General features: G+C 50.9%; 1 protein-coding gene across 10 annotated transcripts in view; it reads right to left on the bottom strand.

The window, feature by feature from the left end:
• SRPK2 (SRSF protein kinase 2) overlaps positions 1–15,174 on the bottom strand; it is a 227,473-nt gene that overhangs the window by 6,283 nt on the left and 206,016 nt on the right. For 6 of the 10 annotated variants that reach the window (XM_067745984.1, XM_067745982.1, XM_067745983.1 and 3 more), the window contains 5 exons: positions 14,296–14,396; positions 14,074–14,181; positions 8,973–9,042; positions 8,243–8,335; positions 7,794–7,886 (listed from right to left, as the gene is read on the bottom strand). In XM_067745984.1, the coding sequence (XP_067602085.1) occupies positions 7,794–7,886; positions 8,243–8,335; positions 8,973–9,042; positions 14,074–14,181; positions 14,296–14,396 (465 nt within the window). The remainder of the gene's footprint in view (positions 1–7,793; positions 7,887–8,242; positions 8,336–8,972; positions 9,043–14,073; positions 14,182–14,295; positions 14,397–15,174) is intronic. The other 4 variants (XM_067745988.1, XM_067745985.1, XM_067745992.1 and 1 more) reach the window with 2 other exon arrangements.

The following is a 15,174-nucleotide window of genomic DNA, read 5'->3' as shown; positions in this document are numbered from 1 at the left end:
AGATGGACAGCTGCCTCTCAGGCTTCCTGACCCACTCCGGGGGGGAGGGGGCAGAATCACCCTGAAGGATCAGGAAAGGCTGACAGGGAGGGGCCCTGAAGGAGGGCCCCTCCCCCGGAGTAAAGGCTCGGGAAGGCCACGCTACATGCCAGCCTCAGGTCATCAGGGTGCTCTGTAAGGAAAAAAGTTAAGTACTTGCATTATACTCCTCTTGAATATTAAGTGATTGGTGAAGGAAAATGTATTATATTGACTATGAAATTACAGCATTCCAGAATTACATACACAAGCATATGAGGTTTTACACCACACATGGGGGACGATAAAGGGAAATCCTGGTACTGTAACTCCTGGTTACAAGAAACCATGAAATGAAATAAATTAGGACAAATTTCAATAGCATACACATAGAAAGGAAACCTATCAATAAATACAGGTACAAAGCAAGACAAAAAAACACAAGAAATTTGAACATATTCCTACAAAGTACATGTAGGTAAATATTTGAAGATCTGTATTAAACCGTACCTCCCACACATAAAATAGATCCTAGACCTAAGAGCTAGAACCATAAATTTTTGGAAGGATAAATTTTCATGACCTTGAAGTAGGCAATGGCTTCTTAGATGCGATGTCAAAAGCACAACAAAAACAAGAAACAGAAAACTGGACTTCATCAAAATTAAAAACCTTTGTAATTCAAGTATCACAACATGTGCATTCAAGAGAAATGACAACATTATGTCCACACAAAACGTGTACACTGATGTTCCAGCAGCGTTATTCATAATAGCCAAAACCCGGAAACAACCCAAATGTCCATCAACTGACGGAGAAACCTGACGCGGTCTATCCATACGTAAAAAGAATGGAGTATTGATTCATGCTACCACATGGACAAACTTGGAAAGCACTAGAGTAAATGAAACAGGCCATCACAAAAATCGACAGACTGCATGATTCCATTTATATGAACAATCCAGAAGAGGCAAATTCATAGAGACAGAAAGTAGATCAGGGTTGCCAGGGGCTGAGGTAGGGGGATGGAGAGTGAGTGCTAATGGGCCCAGAGTTTCTTTGTGAGGTAACAAAAATGTTCTAAACTCAGAGACTGGTAATGGTTGCATAGCTGTGTGAATATTCTAAAAACTACTGAATGGCACACTTTGAAAGGGTAAATTGTATGCTGTGTAGATCACACCTCAGGAAAACTGTTGCTGAAAAACTGGCACAAAGCATACAACAAAATAACTTTAAAAGAATTCCAGGGCTTCCCAGGTGTTGCAGTGGTTGAGAGTCCGCCTGCCGATGCAGAGGACAAGGGTTCGTGGCCTGGTCCGGGAGGATCCCACATGCCGCAGAGCGGCTGGGCCCGTGAGCCATGGCCGCTGAGCCTGCGCGTCCAGAACCTGTGCTCCGCAACGGGAGAGGCCACAGCAGTGAGAGGCCCACGTACCGCAAAAAAAAAAAAAAAAAAAAAAAAAAAAGAATTCCAATGCTGTGTTAAAGGATGCAGTAAAAACAAACATCTCACTACTGAGGAGCTCATACTAAATGATAGGAATAAATGGGATGAACTGTAATAGAATTTACCTGAACCTGTTACAGCAATTTCATTGTTTTTTGTGGGTTTTTTTGCACCACATGCTCAAGTTTGAATGAGTAAAACAGTAATTCAAAGCTACTCCCGGCTGTGGCTCGTGGTCTGTTATTCCCCACATACTTTGCTGTGTGTTCTGTGTCACTACAGCCAGCCTCCAGGCTGCAGCACGGTCACTATCACACACTATCTCCACCACAACTCTCCGGGGAGGCCTCTCACGCAGCCTCCAAGCAGGGACCCGGGGCAGAGTGAGCCTGCCGTCAGTGATGCCAGGACGACGGGCGTTACTAGGACTGTCCCAGCACCGAGGGTCAGCCACCGCCCCGCTCCTAGCTCACAAAGACTTCCATCTGAAACAAAGCCTGGGGGCTTCCCCGGCGGCGCAGTGGTTAAGAATCTGCCCACCAATGCAGAGGACACGGGTTCAAGCCCTGGTCCGGGAAGATCCCAAATGCCTCAGAGCAACTAAGCCCATGCGCCACAACTACTGAGCCTGCACTCTAGAGCCCGAGAGCCACAACTACTGAGCCTGCGCTCTAGTGCCCGAGAGCCACAACTACTGAGCCTGCGCTCTAGTGCCTGAGAGCCACAACTACTGAAGCCCGTGCACCTAGAGCCCGTGCTCCGCAACAAGAGAAGCCACCGCAATGAGAAGCCCATGCACTGCAACGAAGAGTAGTCCCCACTCACCGCAACTAGAGAAAAGCCCGCGCACAGCAATGAAGACCCAACGCAGCCAAAATTAATAATAATAAATTATTAAAAAAAATAAAAAATAAATAAAACACAGACTGGACTCAGGTGAAGGCTTTCAAATGTACTAAGTCGGCAGGGAGCCACCTTCACCAGGCACCACCCCCCAACCTGGGCTCCGGGCAGCAGGCAGGAAAGGAAGCAGACGGAGCCCCTGCTCGCACGGAGCCCAGCTTCTGAGAGAGAGTTTATCACAGAGAGGGAAAACCAGACCTCTTATAGCACAGAATTAGTGCTTCAGTTAAAATGAGAGTTAAAGCAGTTTATGTTTTAAAAGTTTTGAGACTCACTAGTATGAAGAAACTTTACTAGTTCTCTCCAGAATCCAGCTCCCGTGGAGATCGGCCCAGCTCACACTTCCCCGCAGGCCCATCTCGGCGTACAGCTCCTACAGGACAGAGTGAGGCCTCGCTGAGGCCTGCGTCCTTCCTCCCCAGCATTTCCAGGCCAGACACCCCTCAAGTTCACACACTGCTCTAAGCCCACGTGTGCAATCTGCCTGTCTTCACTGCCTACGTCGCGTGGAAATGCTATGACCAAGAAGGTTTTAAACTTGAAGCCATGAAAATCAAGTGGGGCAGTGACCATCCTACCCTGTATGGGCCAAACGCCACAGAGGGGCTTTTCTCTTCACAGAAATAAGAGTATCAGTTGCTTTTTAGGTAATTCTGGAGCTAAGTTAAAATCATTCTAACAAGTTTCATCTCAACATTAAAAATTAAGAATAGTGCCTCTTTTAAAACCCAGCTCCTGGGATTTCCCTGGCGGTCCACCGGCTGGGACTCCACACTCTCACTGTTGAGGGCACAGGTTTGATCCCCAGTCAGGGAACTAAGATCCCACAAGCAGCGTGCGGTGTGGCCAAAACAAAACGAAACGAAACGAAAAATCCAGCTCCTGAGTTTCACCCTCCGTTCTCACCCCCTCCTACACTTTTCCTCATCTTCTACTGGACACCACTTATCCTGATGCCGTCCCCTGCAAATGTACTCCTTTGGCTACACAGAAGTTTCTTGCATGCTCTGAAATTCTCCACTGTATTCAAGAGGTCTTTGGTCTGACACATACTATCGCTCACATGTATTACAATACACTCAACGCCCTCATCTAGAATCAAGTAGTTTTTCCTTTTTAAAGTTAACTGTCTCCTCTCATACTTCCATTCTCAGTACAGCAACTTCTACTAAAATGATGGCTACTGATGGCTCCGCAGAACATCTGCTCGGCGGCGTAGTAAGGCGTGCTCCTGGCTGTACTGTTTTTCTCGCCATCAGCTGAGGGCTGGGACACTTTCCCGGGTTTGCGTCTTAGTCCGTTCAGGCTGCTATCACAAAATATGACTGACTAGGGAGCTTACAAGCAACAAATTCACTTCCCACAGTCCTGGAGGCAGGGCGCCAGCATAGGCAGGTGAGGGCCCTCTTCCAGCTCAGAGATCTCCTGTGTCCTCAGGTGGCGGAGGGGCTAGCGAGCTCTCTGTGTCTCTCCGTAAGGCACTACCGCCACCCATGCCTTCACACGCCACCCATGCCCTTACACGCCTTCCAACAGCCCCGCTCCTAACACTGTCACCTTTACGGGGTCAGGAACGGGTTTGGAGGGACCACTCAGGCCACAGCAGGACAGCGTAGGGACAAAATCCACAGACGTGCTTACTGCTGTTGGGCCACACCCCGACACCCCGACACCCCGACACCCCGACACCCCGACACCCCGACTCCCCGACACCCCGACACCCCGACACCCTGACACCCCGACACCCCGACACCCCGACACCCCGACACCCCGACACCCCGACACCCTGACACCCTGACACCCGACACCCCGACTCCCCGACACCCCGACACCCCGACACCCCGACTCCCCGACTCCCCGACACCCCGACACCCCGACACCCCGACTCCCCGACACCCCGACACCCCGACACCCCGACTCCCCGACTCCCCGACCAAGATGGCTCTCCTTAAAGACCTTGGTGGCTAATGCCCACACCCAAAAGAATGAGCAGCAGATTAAACCCCAACAGGGTGAGAACAGTACTATATTCCCAGTCACAAAAACCCAGCTCAATTTTAATAAAACGCCTGGCCAAGAAATAATTTAAGGTCATTTTACCCTGAGCTGTAAGCAAGAAGACGCCACTCAGCTGCACTTGATTTTAGCTTTAATGCACAGACCCTGCTCCCCTTCCCTGGCCTCAGAGTGGGGATGAAGCCTGCTTCCCACCCAGGAGAGTGTAGAGCAGGAAAGCCTGCCGCTCAGCCACCCCCCCCCCCGCCCCCCGCCGTTCCCGCCGCTCGCCAACGTGGTGTAAGCAACAGAAAAGCCGTTTTCAATGTCACCTTTCTCTATCGGTTCTGGCACAAAGGTATTTTAGAAAAAATTTAAATGGATACACTTAAGAGCCCATTATTTCCAAAACGTGTATTCACCCCCTTTATGGGGAGGCAATGCCAAAACACATTTTTAATGCAACCATCACTCCCCTCATCCCAAGGGACATGGTGAAATCGACTTCAGGACAGGCCCTCATTCGTCGTCGTACTATTCCCGAGACTTCTGTGAAAACCCTAAATCCCTTTTGAGTTCCACAGTTACCATAAACAAACAATCATCAGGAGAGAACTTAAGCCCCAATTCCCAGTCATTTTAGGGGATTTCTTGCCTAATCATCCAAAGGAAGGAAAAAAGGACTCCAGTCACCACAGTAACGCAAGTCCATGTGTTGTCGGCCTGTCTCTACCAAGGATGCCAGATGCACTTCAGTTCCACAGGCCACCTTCAAACAAGCTCCTCAAAAAAGAGCCCACGCACACAGCCCCTACAGCACACATGCGTAACAACGTGGCGATGGAGCAGCAAGGGCCCGTGCAAGCACTTTATACTCCCATCTGGGCAAAGGCAGTGGTCCACTTGCCCGAGGAGCAGGGCGCTTATGGAAAGGCCAGTGTGAAAGCCGCCCTCCAGCATGAGGGACCCAGGACAGAGAGCTGTGAGCTGGAACCAACCACCCGCCGACATCAGTCCCCCAGGCATCGCTCATCAAGTCCGGGGAAGGAGCCCCACAGGTGGGATGAGGAGAGGGCCCCAGGCGCACCGCCGTCTCTGGGCTGGGACTCGGCAGGCGTTGCCCCAGTCCCTGCAGCTCAGACCAGGGGCAAAGCCTGACAGGAGCCAGAGTCGCAGAGCAGCCATCTCCACGAGCAACGCTGACCACAGGCTGCCAGCAGGGGTACCTTCAAATCATTTGCCTGACTCCACCTTCTCACCACTCAGGGCCCGCCCCACCCTGGTTCCTTTTCAACTTCTTCGCCACCATGCACAGTACTGGTTCCTCACCCACAGACAACGGACAGAGACAGCAGAGCCCAGCCACCCTACACGGCCTCCTCGCTACAGAGGAAAGGGCGGCAGCAGCACGAGTAAAGGAACACTCCTTGTGTGCCTTTGCTGGCTGCTGGCCCTCACCACGCCTGATGCCTGGGGCGAGGAGTGAGGCTCCCACAGCCCACTTTGCTGGAGGATCAGGGGCTGTGGTCCAGAGCCCTCCTGGGCCCTCCCCCTTCCCCTCCAGGGCACCCGCAGGCCAACACTGCTACTTGCCTGACAGACCAGGCTGCTAGCTCCTGGCCGCCCTCCCCACCTGACAATGGTGCAAGCTATGGCTGGGGGCAGCTCATCTACCAGCCAAGTCCTCCTGAGGCCCAGGCCATCTCCCATGGGCTCTGAAAACATTCTGAAATGTGGAAGAAGCAGTCTGCTTTGATTAAAATAAACACGACTCCCCAAGCCACACCATCCCAGGCCAAAATAATCCAGAGCTTTCCCTTGCTTCAACTATGTTCAAATAACATTTTCTGGAAATTTCCTAGGAAACAGCCCACTCTCTCAGTCATACTGCTGACCAGTTCACAATGTGCACAGCGTTATCCTGTTTATAATTCTGCTTTACCAATAACGGAAACAGTTCCTAACGCACCGCGTGGTGCAGACATCCTCTCACGCCTCCTTGTATCAAGGATGCACTCACTGGAAGTCACCCCCGCCGACAGCCGCGGAGACGACGTGACACGCCGTGCCCAGCCCCCCAGCACGCTCCAGCCCCAGCTGTGCCACTGAACACGCTGCCCCGAGCACGACTTGAGACTGCGTGAGAGTCTGGGTGTGGCGGGGGACCCCTGTAGCTGCTTAAGTGACCCAGACTCGAAGACCAGAGTCTCAGAACGAAAATTAATACGTGTCTGAAGAACATTTTTCCTTGACAATTTTTTTTTTCCTCTGATGAGCTTTAAAAAGGAAATAACAAGATACTGCATCCAGTTACATATTTCAGAGGTTACCCACTGGGTGCTCCCAAAAAACCTAAGAGTTGTGGTCAACACGCTCAGAGTACGTGAGCAAGAAACCACTGTCTTGGCATGGTTCGCTCTCAGGCCTCATGCATTCATGGGGAGATGGACTTTAAGGGGTAAGACAGCACTGGTTAGCTGAACATCACCACAGTATATCATAAAAGGTTATTACTCTACAAGAATTCCTTATCTCACAGGAAAGTAAAAAGTCAAATTGGTTTTCCAAATTTGGTTAAAGCAGGGGAGATAGAGTATCTAGTACTTGCAGAAATTTCTAGAAACTCCATGTCCCGCTCACATCAACTTTAAACAGTTCTTTTTTAACGGGAATTGCAGCACACACACACCCCCCCCTCCAAATCAAAGCTGGAAAAACATGAGTTCAGAGGACTATCTATGCTCACATCAAAGACTATGGCATTGGGGAAGGGCTCTGTAAAAATAAATTCCCCGGGGCTTTTGGGTGTTTTTAAAAAATTGATCACTCACTAGGGACTACACAGGGCAAAGAGAGTTGTTCTAGGTCATGCCAAGGAAGATCAACGAGAACTGCAATATTACAATAAATCACCTACAGTAGTACAGTGTGAGGTAATGCACTGGGAGAAGAGCATCTGACTGATAAGAATATGAGGCACACAGGACTTCACAGGCCCACACCCCTACAGAAACAGCTCAGACACATGCAACAGGACGCAGATGGACAGTCATGAAGTCCAGTCTCTAGGCCACCTCTGCTCCACTGCAAAAACACTCTGGTTCCAGGAACAATGTGCAAAATGGAAAGGTAAGCCTAGCTGCTTTCTAAAAATCATTTAACCTCTTTTATAAATACTTGAATACATGAATTGGTGCTTAGCATAAAGGAGAGGTGTGGAGAAGGTCAAAGGATTTTCGGAAGATTGTTCTCTTACAAAATTCTTATTCCACAGGTATCAGATGATTCTTTGTTTCTTGAGAGCCTTCTTCAGCAGACTCCCCCAGCGGTAAGTCCAGATCTTTCTCCACTGCCCAAACGCAAACGCACAATTTCTCCTTTGGGAGAGGATTATGCTGAAAATTTAGTGTTGCATAAATACCGTTACCTTTTCTGGTGAAAAACTCCTTGGAATATTTCCCCAACATAGCGTATTTTCGAGGGACTTTCCCCAGCAGTTCAATGATCAATGCTATGTGATCTGCATTGGGAAACATTGCCAGCAAAACAGAAACACACGACAATTTAATCAGTACACTGCATGCAGACACTGCCATCGCCCGCGCAGACAGAAACAGAGCGCAGTGTCAACAGCCAGAGCACAGGCTCTGCCCGAGTGGCCAGATTCAAGGCACCGCAGAGGAGCTGATGCACAGGGTGACCGCAGGACGGGGCCAGGCAGGGGCTCCTTCTCAAGTCTGAAGTCAGCACAGGAATTCTGCTGGGTTGCTTTTGGAATTTAGGAGAAAGGCCTTTGTCACCATTAATGCTACAACCAGCAGCTGCTATTCCATTTCTGTCTGCATCGTGGCGCTTTTCAAAAAAAAGAGGTACTACCTCTGCGATTGAAGAATTCCCGAGAATATTTTCCAGACAGAGCAAAGTGCCTTGGGATACTGCCTAGCAGCTCTATGATGTGGGCTATGTGGTCTATGGAGGAGAGAAAAAAAAGGATACGGGAATGGGAGGGGCAAAGGGAAGGATGGGATAAAAGAAGAGGGGGAAAAAAATTGAAATTAGTAAAAAATCAGAGATAGAATCAAATCAACAATGTGTGCAGCACATCCACGCAGAGGCTTCTGGGACTGGCAGGCCTCAGGCCCCATCTGGAGCATTAACAGTGACTGATGCCAGCTCACCCCAGGCTACCCCAGCATCGCAAGCAAATAAGCATGGAGATGGTCAGGTCTGCAGATGGGAATTCAAGCCAGAGTTCCCTGGTTTTAAATTCAGCCCCCAACAGGACAGAGAAGTGGGCAGCAGATCAGTGGACAAAAGGTCCACAGAGAGGCTCCGGGTTCATCCGGCCTGTCCTCTCCCGGCCAGCTGGGCTCAGGCCTGCGGGGGCGGGCTGAGGCCCGAGGGCTCTCCAAAGCGTCGCCGGTGCCAGGAGGCTCTGCCCAGTCACTGCAACTGAGGGGGCTTCAAGCTCAAAGGGAGAGCATCTGAATTTGGTGCTTGAAAACCAAAACACAGCTCTATTTCGGTGCAAAAAGACAATATTCTCCAGAAGTTCAGGACTCTCAGGAAACCCGGACTGAGGTACTCAGCAGGCAGCAATACTCACCTTCGTCTCTGGAATAGTCTTCCCCAGAATGCGGTTCAAACAAATAATCTCCCGTTGCCAGCTCAAATGCCTAGGATACAACAGATGACATGCTAAGCGCTTCACGGAGATGGGCCCCAAGCCAGCAACTTTTTCTGGTACAAGAGACCTACATTTTATGAGGATCTGAATCAAACCAAAGAGCCTCCTGAAAGGGCTCAACACCAGGCTTTCTCTTCTTCCCAAAAGTTCAAAGAAGCTTCAGAAATATTCTTGCACCTCTGCTTCACTTTGCAGGAAGCAGCCGTGTGCAGGCGTGGCCGGAGCACTGCACTCTAATCTGAACGGCAGAACGAGGGCTCAGCCTAAGGTCCAGGTCTGTGTGACCCCAGAGCCCAGCTGCAACCCGCAGGCTAACCCGGCCCCGGACCACGGCTGCGGCTGCTCTCCTGAAGCAAAGACCTTCATGTCTTAGCAACTGGGGGCTCCTTTCAGCAACTCATCATCACTTCATTCACTTCTGACTCAACCAAAGGACATTCTAGAACCAAAGAAGCCCCTCTTGCTCTGTCCCCTGGGGCCAGGAGGAACCAGACCCCCGTGCAGCCCGCCCGAGGGCGGCCAGGAGAGCGGCTTCCAGCACCAGGGTGCTGGGGTCGGGAGGGGCACTGCTTTCCCATCGCTGCCACTGAGCCCACTTTCGTTGTTCATAAAATTATCTCAGGACTATGACCTTTAACTTGCTAACAATGCATAAAAATGACAACTGCTATCGCTCTGTTAATCAAATACCATGTTTTTTTGAAAACATGTTTTAAATGAGAATTTACAAGAAGTTTTAAAAAGAACAAGCTAAATCCCGTGTTTGGTTTTTCCCGTACTTACTTCTCCCGTGCGTTAGATCTCGCTGTTCTGGAGGCCCTCAGGGGCCGTCCTGTCAGGTCTGCAGATGCCTGTGGGTCAGTGGCCCGGGGCACCGCCCGCTCCTCTCAAGGTACCACCCTCCCCACGGGCACCTCGATAAGACCGCCCCACAGCAGCCCACCCTCTCCACTTCTGTCCAGGATCACAGGGTGTGGGCGGGCACCCGCAGGGGAAGTCTCGTCTGCCTGGGGTGGGGCCCCTCTCACAAACCCAGGTTGGGCGCGCTTAGCCCAGGACCACATCTCTTCACCTTGTATTTTCCTTTTTTAAGAAAGGAGGGAGGTGGGATGCCAAGCCCGTTGCCAGCTACCCTGTGACGAACACTAGTTCACAACTCGGGATCCCCGCCCTGAGCCAGACCTGGGTCTGATGTGCCCAGTCTCAGCACAGAGTACGTCAGGCGGTCGTCTGGGTGCTGCAGGGCCTCCCCGCTCCACCCAACAAACAATAAAGATACTAGGGTCAATCCCAGATCAGGGTAAAACACCTCACATTTGGCCACAGGTCCATGGGGAACAAGTGGATGACACACTGAATGGCCAGGAGCGTCTTTCTCATCCGGGACACAAGCCAAGAGAAAAGGGTGAAACCCTAATGGAGAAAGAAGACCCCAGAAGTCGCATGATCTAGCCGCAGGAGAGCGCCAGCTGCTCTTCACCGTCCTTGGGGCCTCCCTCACTCTTCTAATCAATGTTCAAAAACATTTCAATCTGGTTGTATGTACTTCTGACAGCCTAGCACTAAGATATGTCCACTGAGTGTTCTTTGAAAGATGACCATTTTGATTAGCACCCATGTATTTCCAAGGAAACACAGGTTGAAGAAGCCTATCAATGAAATGGTTTAAAAGAAAAAAGGAAGAGGCAAGATGAAGGCTCCCCCCGCCATGTTATCGGGTCCTGATTCTCTGAAGCATGATGAGATTTTTCTTAACAACTAGGACACAGACAGCAGGCAGGGTAAACACACACCACAACGAAAACATCAGTCTCTGTACAACTTGCTTTTATGCTGGCAACTATGAAACCATGAAAAATTATTGCCTTCAACTCAGTAAGTTACTCTCAATATAACCTCTATTATTATTGCTTATTTTTAATACTTGGGAACTCTGTACTCGGCCCAATCCCCTCAGAGGGCCCTCTTTCCCTTGGACCAGCCTCTGTCCTCAGGCTCTGGGGAGACCAGATACACCCCTTCCTGAAATGCCATCATCCCACGTCAAGTATCCCATTCTGAATAAAATAAGGTCACGTATGCCTTCTGTGATGTGACCACCGCCGAGAAGTTTGGTGAAATGGGTCAGACTGGCTTTTCTTGTCTCTACAGCGCTGACTGAGGCTCACCATGGAGCCCACGGGAAGACGCCTATTCAGGGACTCCGAAACACAAGTGCAGAGCGACCAGTGCCGGGGTCCACACGTAATTTTTAATCATGCACACTTACATCTGGAGGGCTCCAAAGCTCAAGAAAAGAGAAAGAGATTCAACACCTGACAAAGCCCAGCTGCTCTGCCTCACGGCGCTGCCCCTGCCCAGTGGTGAAAGCTCTCCTCCCTGCCCGCAGCACAGGCACTTACCAGTGAACACGGCTACCAGCCACCACTCTCAGCTCCACTAGCGTCTCTCTAAGATTTGATGCCCTTTATAACAAAGAACCCTGGGCTTTACCACCAAGAACAATCTGGAGCTTTACTACAGCTTGGTATTATGAATTTAATGTACTGTTACAGACTTAAACTTCAACAGCAGGGTGGGCTGGGCAAAGACGTCTCATCTGCACCAGGTTCTCTACGAAGAACAAGAGGCGACCTCTCAGCCGCGGCCTCCGGGGACGGGGGAGGGTGGGGATGCAGGCTTGCCCCGCTCCCAGAAAATCACCCTTAAACTGATTAACAAGAACTTCCTAAGCAGCCCTAGAAGTACTGAGGGACCTTACGCTCCACTTCTAGGGAGGCAAAGGAGATGGAGTGAGTGCTTTTCCACAGGAGTCTGCTCTTGACGCTGACGCCACTGTTCATAGCAACTGCAGGGCTCAGCAGGACAGGAGACTGTGTGGAGGGACAGACCCTCACCTCACAGAAGGCCAGACAGAGAGCCCGGTATAAAACGGTACTGACAGCTCCGCCATTATCCGACTACATCTGTGATCTTGTCCTATTTTTCTGGTTATATCACCAAAATTCAACACCCCAAATTAGAAGCACAGGATTTCAGAGCTGAAAGAGCCCGCAGAGTGTAAATGAGGGCAGCCCCGACACGGCCCCTTCTGTGCTGCTGGGGAGGAGGAGGGCCTGACCTCACCACACCCTGAGATCCAACAGCCCCGCAGCTCCCACTGCTGACGGCGCCCCCTTCTGCTGACCTGGCCGCTGCCTCCCACTGCTTCCAGCCCCCAGCCCCCCTCCCTGCTGCCCCCTGACTCGCCCACAGGGAGCCTCACCCCTGTCCACACAGCAGGCCCTGCGTTCTAAGGAACCATGACACGTCCACCAATTCTCTCTCTCTCTCTCTTTTTTTTTAAATTTAAAAAGAGTTATTAGGGCTTCCCTGGTGGCGCAGTGGTTGAGAGTCCGCCTGCCGATGCAGGGGACGTGGGTTCGTGCCCCGGTCCGGGAGGATCCCACATGCCGTGGAGCGGCTGGGCCCGTGAGCCATGGCCACTGAGCCTGCACGTCCGGAGCCTATGGTCCGCAATGGGAGAGGCCACAGCAGTGAGAGGCCCGAGTACCGCAAAAAAAAAAAAAAGGAATTATTAAAAAGAAAAAAGACTAGAGTGGCTACCACCCCCCACACCCCCTGGCCTCTGGCCCATGATCTCCGACCCCTGCCCTCCTCCCACTCTGATAACCTCCCTCATTCAGAAGTCAGCCCCGCCCACCAGGGCCAGCCCAGCCATCTGGTCCACCAATTCTTTTAACCCTCCTTGTCCATACCTAGCAAGGCAAGGGCTCAGTTTTTGATACTTACTGAGAAACTTAATTTTAAACTTTGGCATTACCCGTCAGAGCAACATGGGAACAGAAGGGCACACTGTTCTAGATCTGTTGGGCCATACTGGCTGCAAACTTGAAAAACACAAAACATCCACTATTTTCATGTTGTTTTAGCACGACTTGCTAACAGTGCTATACTTTAGCATCAGAGGACACACCCAAAAGAAGTGCTACATTAATCCTTGAATAACAGACAATACACTTATTCTGCATTGTTTTTTTAGTGAGAAGACAAGTACCAAGCTTTACACACATGCCATGCCCTTTCATTTAAATATCACAGGAGAATTTGGAGAAAAAATGAGGAAAGCATGAAACACCACGTGAAGCAAGAGACACATGCATCCCCTCTTCCAACAAAGGACTACAAACTCAGCCCACTAAGAGGAAGGTGACAAGCCGACCAGGAAACAGGACCAAGAGAGAAACTGAAACTGGCTTATGGACGAGGAACCATTCATGCTTATCGGCTCACAGGTAAGGAGTAGGTGAGAAGAGGCACTGGTGGGGCTGAGGAGAGTTTAGACACAACCAGACTTTTGATGCACACAAGTGGCAGTGAAAATGGCTACATCGTACTGGAGAAACAAGAGGCATCCCGAGGCCCTGAGGAAAACCATCGCTGAGCTGCCTAAGGAAGGGAACAGACTCGGTCAAACGGTACAGGCGGCTGCTGGTGCCTCAGACGTGGCTGGACACAGCCTAGAGCAGTAAGCCAGAACAGTCTCTAGACTCCGCTTAACAGGAGAGAGGTTGGACCCTGGTATGTGGGGAAATCCTCTCTCTCCAGCAAGGAGACAAGGTCTGTCAGAGCCGCTCAGACGACCTTCCCCTAAATCGCAGCCGTCTCATCTTCCTCCACGGCCTGAGTGAGGGGACCGCGTGCAATCTGCAAGCTTCCAGGAGCCACAGGAGCTCCCTGAAGTCACTGTCACCACAGCGGGGCTCTCATTCTCGGGGCCGCGGGCTGCAGAGGGCCTCGCGAGGTCGTCTCTCACAAGACCAAACCAAAACACACACCAGGACATGCCAGAGAAGGTCTCTTAAGATACCCAAGGCAGCCACCTTCCCCTCACCCACCCCTCAGTGGACAACCCTCACCGTCAGAAAGCTTCGACCAAAGGCCCTGGTGGAGCTGCCCCATCATGGGAACTAAAAGGATGAGCCTTTACACAGAGGAAAATGGCAAAGGCCATTCTTACCATACACGCCGTACTCCAAATGTCAGCAGGGGTACTGTAACCTGCTCCTATTAAAACCTCTATGGATCTATACTGACGCGTCTGGATGTCTTCTGTGAAGTGTTTATGCTGGAAGGGAACAGACTGCATTACCGTGGAGGAACACAGACATTAAACGAGAGAAAAAGCATCTTCTCATACATGATCACAACCGAAATGTTTTAGAAAGAAAACTGTACTTACCACCCAACAAGCGTTTCCCAGGTCGGCAATTTTAACTCTAATTTTATCTGCATTCCGTGGGTCCAGGGGATTCACCAACAGGTCGGCTGCCCGGGTTTTTGCTGGCATGAGCAAACAGCAGGACAGTTAGTGCCTGGGATAAGGGGTTTGCGCGTGTGCACACAATACTTGCTGGGCACAGTGTCCTTTTCTAGAAAAGCGGTGGGTGATCATTTAGGCCTGGAATCCTGTAAGTTGAACTCAACAGAATTTAAATTCTTGGTGTCCATCTCTGGAAAATACTTCACAAGAGAGCAAACTGCCCAGAGACCCCATGGACACTGCTGTGCCCCTCCTCTTTTCTCCCCATCCTTCACCGAGCAGGTCATCCCTGCTTGGTTCCTGTATCTTTTAGCTGCTCCTCATTGGGCCACGCCAGTTCCCTAACGGACCACGTCTAGCTCAGAGGTGCATTATTACTTAACGTGAGGGTAGAGAGAACGCTCCCCAGGGGGTGCCCATCCCTTCCTAAGTGGCCCACAGCCCTCACCTCTCCCTCTGCCTGGGCCGAGCACAAAGACCTCAAGAGTTAGATGATGGCCGATTAACAAATACAGATTAAGGGCAGGGACCAGTCAATTCTGGTTTAGCTGTGGACACATAACACTGCAGAACAGAGGTCTCCTGAGACGGCCCGGGCCCTCTGAGGTCCCTCACAGACTTGTCAAATACCCAAGCCACTCTCAACCCCCAGGAACCCTGAGGAATTCTCAATAGTAGGCACGGGGCCGGGATTCTCAGGGCTGCGGGGCCAGAGAAGCTTTTCAGATAAGCACAGACCAGGCCTGCAAGAAAGCACAGTTAACCAGGGGGCAGTGACAAAGAAGCATAATGTGGTGA

The sequence above is a fragment of the Pseudorca crassidens genome, chromosome 8 (assembly GCF_039906515.1).
Source record: "Pseudorca crassidens isolate mPseCra1 chromosome 8, mPseCra1.hap1, whole genome shotgun sequence".
NCBI classification, from domain to species: Eukaryota; Metazoa; Chordata; class Mammalia; order Artiodactyla; family Delphinidae; genus Pseudorca; species Pseudorca crassidens.
This window is presented reverse-complemented; position numbering and strand designations above follow the sequence as displayed.